We start from the raw sequence: 8,955 nt of genomic DNA, 5'->3' as shown, positions 1-8,955 counted from the left end.
GTATATTATTATATTTATAACAAAAAAATATTTGTATATTATAGATATTTCTGCATCATTAACCAATAGAATATTGGTTATCTGTTACGTTATTCTAAACTATCTATGATAAGAACAGAGCAAGTACTAAATAATGTAGAAATTCTTTGGGGCCACTGCATAATTTTTTTAAGTGTCAAGTATTTTTTGGTGGCAAAAAGTTATGAGTATTAGTTCAGTCTTATTTTATTGAACTTATTTAAGGTGCTACTTGAATATATTACTACTGGTAATGTATTTTGAAAATTCTCCTGCGTTAAAATAAAACAATAAGCCATACAGTAATTTGAATTTCAAAATATAATTAATTTATTTGAAACTAAGTTTATTGTGTGAAAAATTATATTTGATCCTCAACTTATTTGTAAAAATAAGTGTATAAATTACAAAAGTACAAAAAAGAAAATATTCTTCAAATCCACTTGTTTAATATTTTGGAATATTTATACGTATATGTGCTCTTCAGTGCGTTTGCTCTGGATATGTCTGCCTACATACTTATAGTCTTCTTAATTCCAGGAGAGGGAGTCTCATGCCGTCAAGAAGGCTTGTAATTTTAAGAAGTGGATATTAAATTTTTATCTGTTTTTAAAAAGTAGAGATTATTTAGTGTCTTCAAAAATTCAAAGGAATTCTTTTTTAAAAAGAGCAGTTTAAATCTCTTCTTTTTTCCTGATATCTTGCTACATTTTCATGCTGCCTTGATTTTTCTCTCCATCATCCTAACGTTTGTCATAAAGATCCTTCTTATATTTTTCACTCCATCAAGCTGTGTCTCTTTTTAAAGAACCTTTCAGAAACCTATCCTGAACCATATCCTTGGATGGAAAAATTTAAAGGTGAAAGTTATAAACTCTCATATTCTTGCTCAAAACTATTCTTAAGCTAAAGTATTTTTATTCTTTTTAAAATAAGTGAGGAATGCCAGTGTATGATTTATCACCCTTCAGGTTATATTGCTAAATTCTCTGTAGCTGGCCTGTGTTGTCATTCACCTGTTAGACTGACTCCTGTCCCTGAGCTGTCAGGCCGCCTTCCATTTCCTCTCCTTTGCTGTTAGTCTAATGCTCATGGGGCCACGCATTTCCCCACCGTCTCCTCCACTGTACGTGTGAGAGTCAGTGGCCTTCTGGTGAAGTTCACGGTGTATGTCTGCACTGTGGAGAAGGAAGGACAGACACACTTACCTAGTTCCTGCTGCTTTCATACGTTACACGGAAATGGACGTGTCTTGCGGCCAACAGATACTCACTTCTTCCCCTTGTATCACTGAGACATGGTGTTCTTTGATGCTTAAGAATTTAGATGTATTAGGTGTATACCTTGGTGGTTTTATAGAAATGTTTATTATCAATATTTGTCTTATAAATTGATCATACTGAAATCATGGATTTCTTTTTAAGTTTGAGAATGTATCATTGATACCTCTTTTAGGTAGTAAATTAAAATGTTTGTTTTGAAATAAAAATTAATGACTGTTTTATGCAATTAGGGCTGCTGAAATTCTTTACTATTTCGCCATGAAACAAGCTAAGCAGTACAAGATAAGTAAATTTCTTTCATCATCCCATTATGTGATGCTGACAGAAGCAAGACGAAATTTGGGACTATTTCAACATCATGATGCTATCACAGGAACTGCAAAAGATTGGGTGGTTGTGGATTATGGTACCAGGTAATGTAATTACTGAAAAGTGAACTTAAAATCTTTTAAAATTTGGGGTCATAAGCGTTTATCTTTTGATGAATTTTTTTAATTGTAATACTGAATTTTTATTGAAGGAAAGCACACTAAATCAAACCAATTTCAAAGATACATATGTCATGCCAAGAAACATTTTCAGTTATGCTGACAACCCAAAATGCTTATCTTTGATGAAGATTTTAATAATCACATCTCTTATAAGTGTTGCTATAGAAAAACCATCAGTATTCACAACCATCATTTTTTAAAGAAATCTCGTGACAAAAAGTGCTGGCCTTCCCAGCTTTGCATGGTAGTGCCTTTGTGTAAATGGAGTAGTAAAACATTGTTACAAAACTGACCCCGCTTTTCCCCAAGTAGAGTGTGGTAATTGAGGCTGCCTTCTTGCCCAAGGATTTGGTATCAAGTAAATCACAGCTATAATCCAGGGCCATGCAGAGCTCCATTTCATTATATAGCTATTTAATTCTATCCTATCATATCCATTTACTCTTGGATACCTCATTTTTTAACAGGGGCACTGACAAAAAACACTATGTTTAGAAGAATAGCCAGGAAGTAGAAGAACTGAGAAAGCTTGTCATATTATAGATGATACAAAGAATTGGGGTGATAAGGGATGGTCTGAGTATTGACATCAAAGCCATCTTCAGCTCTTAGATGGTCTGTTAGATGAATGAGGGGGTAGAATTCCATTATTTTCATATTGCAGATCAGAAACAGTGATTACTGGCTTTGGCTCAGAATAGCGGGGCAATTTGTAAACTGTGCTTCCCAATAAGCGTAACCTTTTGTAATAGTGAGATTTCCATCATCATACCAGAGTTGAGGCTATCATTCGTTAGGATCCATGCAGGTGAGATTCTGACATTGGAGGAGGAGTTTTGCCTATTGTTTCACCGTAGTTTAGTATTTCTTCCAGATTACTCTTTGATAATATTTTAAAATCATTAAAAATCTGATTTTCTTAGATTTAAAAAGTGAATCTCTTTTTATAGATATTCTCATAGGTAGAAAATGTACATAGCACATAAAGTCATTCTTAAAAAACTGTTGTACAGCGGATACTACTAATTGTAATAGTGTTAACTAGATTTGTAGTTATAATATTTTGACTGCCTTTCAGAAAACTTGGTAACAAATATTCTGGAGGTTCCATTAGTTGCCTTAAGTCTTAAAAAATATATTCAAGGTAGTACCTTAAATATCTTCTCAGTTTTCTTGTGGCAGATATACCTGGCATTGTTCTGAGTTTAAGCTGAGCTTAAAGTGGAAGTTACTTACTGGATGATAATGATGTTATTGCTTCCACAGAAAGTGTTTCTGAAAGTAAGGTCAGGTACTCCATTTTTCTTTTCACCTGTTTCTGTTTTCTTGGTTTCTCAAGAGTTTAAAAGTGAAGCTGCTGGGAGTCAGGCCAGAGCAGAGCTCCTAGGACGACACGGAGAGTCCTCCTCCTCCTACTGACTGCTCTCTCCCTGGCTGCCATACTGAAAGGGATTAGGGTGCAGGTCATGGGGCTTTTGTACAGAATATTTTCTGTCTTATGACCTCTCCAGAAGGCCTGCCGTTAGTTCTTCCATGTATTTGGTGTTGCTTTTAACTTATGAAAGCATTCCAATAGAAAATTGCATCTTAGAGAAAAAAGACACAGTAATTCTCATTGTACTTGACATGTGTAAATCTGCTTTGTCAGCCCTTCATGCTTCATTGAAAAGCCATAAACAATTATCAAGTCATTAGCACACACACTTTTAAATAGGAAATTTCAAAACAAAAGTTAGAGAATTATAACTAAAGGAGCAGCTAGTATAGGGTGATTTCTTGTTCTTGGATTGTTGACTCCTGTTTATTCACATGTTGGCGGAGATGTCTCCGTGAGCAAATGTGGGCCCTAGGTGCCGGCTTTGGCTGCTAGTGGTAGTGCCTGGAAACTGAATGCGTCCGCCTCCACGCTTCCAGGCTGTGCTCAGGTGTGGCAGCTCCACAGGGCGTCAGAGCTTCAGGCCGTGGGAGCCCTCTCTTCTGCCTTCCCAGCAGATTGAGTGTTTATGTAATTATAAATTGGAGAGCACGTGTACATCATGGCATATTTGGAGGTTACTTCTAGTTATGGCATAAAAATCATGAAATCAAAAATGAATTAGACTAGGCAGTGTTTTGCTGGATGTTTAGCTTAAAAGTGAATCCTGGGACTGTGTGAAGAAGGGATGGTAATGAGGTCAGTTACAGAGAGATTAAGAATTCTGCCAATGGCTAAACTGTAATAAAGGTAGGTAGGAGAAATGAATGAACAGAGGGTGAGAACGAGGCTCCTAGCGTGTAGTCTAAACTAGTGAATGACAAACGTGATGACAGCTCTTTAAACAGCAGCAATGGTAACGAACTAAAACGGACTCCTTGGTGACGTTTGCTAAACTTGTTTCATAGTATGAGAAGGGTATATTGGGAAATCAGAGGAAACTTTAATCCCACTTTGATGAAATGTTGAAATGTATAAAATTTTGTTTTCCCCAATTTTCCCCAAACTTATTTACTGGGGTTTAGCTTTATTTTGTTTTTAGCAAAATAGCTTTATACATCTTGAGAAAGTATTTGGGAAATGCACTGTCTTTAGTGGTCATCTCATAAGAAGACTACGTATGTGCCTTCAGGACACAAACATTGATTCATGGCATTTATTCGGTTTAATTAGGACTCTTTAATTAGGACTCTTTAATTAAAACACTAATAGGAATAAGATTTTAGCAGGTGCAGAACATGACTTATTCTGTAGGTTCAGATAACCTCATAAAGATAGCCATGTAGATAATAAAAATAAACTTAGATTGAAGTTGTTGTTTTCGTAACTGAGTTGTGTTCATTCATATATATGGTCTTTTAGTCTTATGAAAACACTATTATTTAGTAAAATATTTGAATAGAATGAGAAATTTAGCTGGATGATTGAACTCCAATCCATAAGATTTTAATACTGTGGTTACAGATTTACTATGTAAATGCACTTAGTTAATAACTTGCTGATTATGATCACTTACATCTTTGAAGTTATCTAATTCTTGTACAGTTATTTGTTGTTGTTGAATATCAACAAAAATATTTTAACACATAGATCCAAAATTGCTTTCTGTGTTGGGGAAGATAATATAATCCCTCTATAAACATCTGAGGGTTGATTGAAAGCATGGCTATAACAGTTTCTCCACCAGCTTCTCCATCATGAGTTTACTTAGGGATACCTGCTCTCTAAATCTTTGAAGAAACAAGATGGGACTTTGGCGGGGGAAGGCACGTTTTTTCCAACGTATAGTGCTTCACCAATAGCTGGTAATGTTCCAAGATTATATTTTAGATTTGAACTTGAATCAGTCGATTCATAAGCATCTCTTTTGTTCCTCAGACAGAACCGCACAGTTTGAATACAGTTAAGAATTTCAGTGACAAAGAAATAGAACAAGAACAAAGACAAGTTTGTTATCTGATCTGTGAGAAACTTTTTTCTAATTTTTTTGAACAAGAACATGAAACTAAATTCAACAAAATATCTATTCTAACTCTTTAGGAGTTTAAATTCTTTGAAGTGTGTATGCTGATTGAATTTTCTTGCGAATGAGAGTTAATCTTATGTCTTCTTTTGTTGTTATTTCAGTGCTTGTTCAAGATTTTTCTAAAGTGAAACGTCAGCTCATTGCTGTTGGTAGAATGCTTTAGAGCTATTGGGGTCATCGTGCTGGCTATTGTTATTATTTAGTATGATGTTCATGGAGAATATAAGTAGTGTGGATAAGTTTATGTGTTTCAACTGTATCCAGAAGGTTTGCTACTGAAATGAATCCTTACCAGTGATACCTTCTGATTAACTTTTTCCCCTAAGTACTTCATTCAGAGCAGAGATTCATCATAGTTTATGATAGGTTTTAGTTTGAATACAGGATGAAGATGATGGTGGTTTGGCCATAAATAAAACAACTGAAAATGTTGTGTACAGATTAGTTGATGTACAGTGTGTTAATTTCCACCACATGGCAGTGATTCCATTATACACGTATTTTTAGTTTTCCTTTCCATTGTGGCGAATCACAGGATACGCTGAGCTGTGCAGTAGGGCCTTGTTCATCTGTCCTGTGTGTAATGGTTTGCCTCCACTAATGCCAGGCTCCCAGTCTGCCCCTCCCCTCTCCCTTGGCAACAAGTCTGATCGCTGTGAAACTACTGTATACTGATGTTTGAATCACTTCTCAGATGAGTAAAATTTTTGGTTCACAGACTCTTTCATTCACTGATGAATTTAAAGAAGATAATTGGACATTCTGCACTGCTGCTTATTTTGAAGGACAAACACTCATACGACTCTTATTCTTCGGATACCTTCCTAGAAATGGTTAGTTAATATCTTCTATTTTCATAATCAAAATGAGTGATTCTTTTCTTCCTGGATTGGGAAAGGGAGTGGGAAGCTTAATAAAAAGAGGCATTGAAATATAATTATTTCTCTGTAAATTATTTGAAATAATTTGTATCGCTTTATATAAATTACCTGTGTTCTTTTTTCCTGTAAATGTGTCTCTTTGATTTATGGTGTGTATTTTCCCACAAAATCTAAGCATGAAAAATAAAATAATGAACTTATTTCAAAGTGTGTGAAAAATTCAGACTTTTAGAACACTTAAGATGATATTGTAAGGTAACTAGACTTTATACTCCTTATTTTCCTTAGCTTTAATAAACAGCTCCTTGATACGTGCACTGCCGTAAATCCTGAACCTGTTCTTGCTGCATTTCCATTTCAATGATCCTAAATTTTCTTCTGATTTCCCAATGAGTCCAAGCAGCGCTCTGGGCAGTGTTGAGACGTAAGAGCAGTGACTGAGGAGCTGAGAGATTAGCTATTAGTCTCACCCCTGCCCCTCTGCAGGGGCTGAGGGCGTTACATCTGTGAGCCCTTGATCCTCTGTAAAACGGAATGATGTATGCCTTAGCTCGCTAGGGTCAGATGAGTAGGTAAAACAGACCATGCCCTGAGAGGAGGAGCTTGGTATCTGCAGCAAGGACCAAGGGTTCAAAAAATTTCTTATTGCAATCCTTTTTACACTTCTACTTAGTAACTCAGATATTTAAAAATTGGTTTTTATTTGTCAAACTTATGTTTCTAAAGATATGAGGCATGTGACACAAAAGGAACATAGTAAAACTTTCTGCAGAATTGTCGCTAGAACTGTGATTTGTTTGGTTACTAATTAGAACACGATATGCAGTCTAGTCCCCGTAACATATGCTGTGCGTAAAGTCTAAACCCACAGCACATGTTCATAGACACAAGGTTGGTTTACTTTGAACTTGGATGGACTTTGTGTAGCTGGAAAGAGGCTTGTTTTTTCTTTTCTACTGTGCCCTTTTCATGTTTTCTTCAAGGTATTATTACACAGCTAATTTGGAAACTTTTTTAAAAGTAAAATAAAAACTTCTGTTCATTTTTCTAGGATTTGAAACAAAGAACGCAAAGTTCTCTGCCACAAAAAAATGTAATAAGTCTGAGCGCAGAGCCAAGGTAAATAGCGTTACTTCTCATAAACTTTGACCACTTCTGTGATTTGACTTTTTGGATTTTCATGGTTTTGCTCTGGATCCAGCATATATTTTAAGGCAGTATTTCATTTAATCAGCTTATTAATTTAAAACATCTGTTTGAAGAATGGATTTTTCTCCCATGGCTGTGTCATGCCTGTGTGTACTGAGTTGCTTCAGTCATGACCAACTCTTTGCAACCCCATAAACTGTAGCCTGCCAGGCCCCTCTGTCTGTGAGATTCCCAGGAAAGAATCCTGGAGTGGGTTGCCATGCCCTGCTGCAGGGATCTTCCCCACCCGGGGTGGAACCTGTGTCTCCTGCGTGGCAGGTGAACTTCTGCCCTGGAGCCACCACGGATGCCGGGTGGTGTCATGTTCAGAGATGACAGCTAACAGTGCTTGGCTGGGACACGGACAGCCACACAACTGTGAGAGTAGCTCTTAGCAGAGGCTTAATGTGGGATGGTAAATATGTAGCTTTATTAAAAAATTACCTTATATTTAAATAATATTGATTATTTTTTAGAGTATATTCTTTCTTAATTAACTTTCTATTTACTTACCTTGTTTTCATTAATCTCTGATCATGTATTTTAAAATGGAAGAAGATATATAATTACTATTAGAAGAAAAGTGTTCCTACTTAAATTGTTTACTACATAACTATCATTGTGCTTGTAAAACTGCCTCATTTTCACACTGTAGATTTATCTTTAAATGGGAAAGGTGCTCAGTCAACCTAAAAATGGGACGTTTCATTTAGATTTACAAAAAACATTTTATGTTTTTATTGACAATTATTTAACCAAGTTATCTGTTTTTAATTGACCCCAAGTATCAATCAGTCAGTACCCAGATACACGTTATCAGTTCAGTTCAGTTGCTCAGTCGTGTCCAACTCTTTGTGACCCCTTGAGCTGCAGCACGCCAGGCCTCCCTGTCCATCACCAACTCCTGGGGTTTACTCAAACTAATGTCCATTGAGTCAGTGATGCCATCCAACCATCTTCTCCTGCCTTCAATCTTTCCCAGCATCAGGGTCTTTTCAAATGAGTCAGCTCTTCACATCAGGTGGCCAAAGTATTGGAGTTTCAGCTTCAACATCAGTCCTTCCAGTGAAGATTCAGGACTGATCTCCTTTAGGATGGACTTGTTGGATCTCCTTGCAGTCCAAGGGACTCTCAGGAGTCTTCTCCAGCACCGCAGTTCAAAACCATCAGTTCTTCCGTGCTCAGCTTTCTTTATGGTCCAACTCTCACCTCCATACATGACTACTGGAAAAATCATAGCCTTGGCTAGATGGATCTTTGTTGGCAAAGTAATGTCTCTGCTTTTTAATGTGCTGTCTAGTTTGATCATAACTGTCTTTTGAAGGAGTAAGTGTCTTTTAATTTCATGGCTGCAGTCACCATCTGCAGTGATTTTGGAGCCCCCAAAAAATAAAGTCTGTCACTGTTTCCATTGTTTCCCCATTATTTGCCATGAAGTGATGGGATTGGATGCCATGATCTTAGTTTTCTGAATGTTGAGCTTTAAGCCAACTTTTTTACTCTCCTCTTTCACTTTCATCAAGAGGCTCTTTAGTTCTGCTTCTCTTTTTGCCATAAGGGTGGTATCATCTGCATATCTGAGGTTATTGGTATT

At 36.4% G+C, this 8,955-nt stretch overlaps 1 protein-coding gene across 1 annotated transcript in view; it reads left to right on the top strand.

Annotated features, from left to right (window-relative positions):
* The window catches only part of MAN2A1 (mannosidase, alpha, class 2A, member 1), a 186,751-nt gene that overhangs the window by 88,463 nt on the left and 89,333 nt on the right, over window positions 1–8,955 (top strand). Inside the window, exons 11-13 of the mRNA XM_010843792.1 lie at window positions 1,532–1,714; window positions 6,011–6,125; window positions 7,225–7,292. Coding sequence (XP_010842094.1) covers window positions 1,532–1,714; window positions 6,011–6,125; window positions 7,225–7,292 — 366 coding nt within the window. The remainder of the gene's footprint in view (window positions 1–1,531; window positions 1,715–6,010; window positions 6,126–7,224; window positions 7,293–8,955) is intronic.

Source organism: Bison bison, unplaced genomic scaffold, assembly GCF_000754665.1.
Source record: "Bison bison bison isolate TAMUID 2011002044 unplaced genomic scaffold, Bison_UMD1.0 scf7180017864189, whole genome shotgun sequence".
Classification (NCBI taxonomy): Eukaryota; Metazoa; Chordata; class Mammalia; order Artiodactyla; family Bovidae; genus Bison; species Bison bison.
The sequence above is the reverse complement of the archived record's forward strand: the minus strand, read 5'-3'. Positions and strand labels throughout refer to the sequence as shown.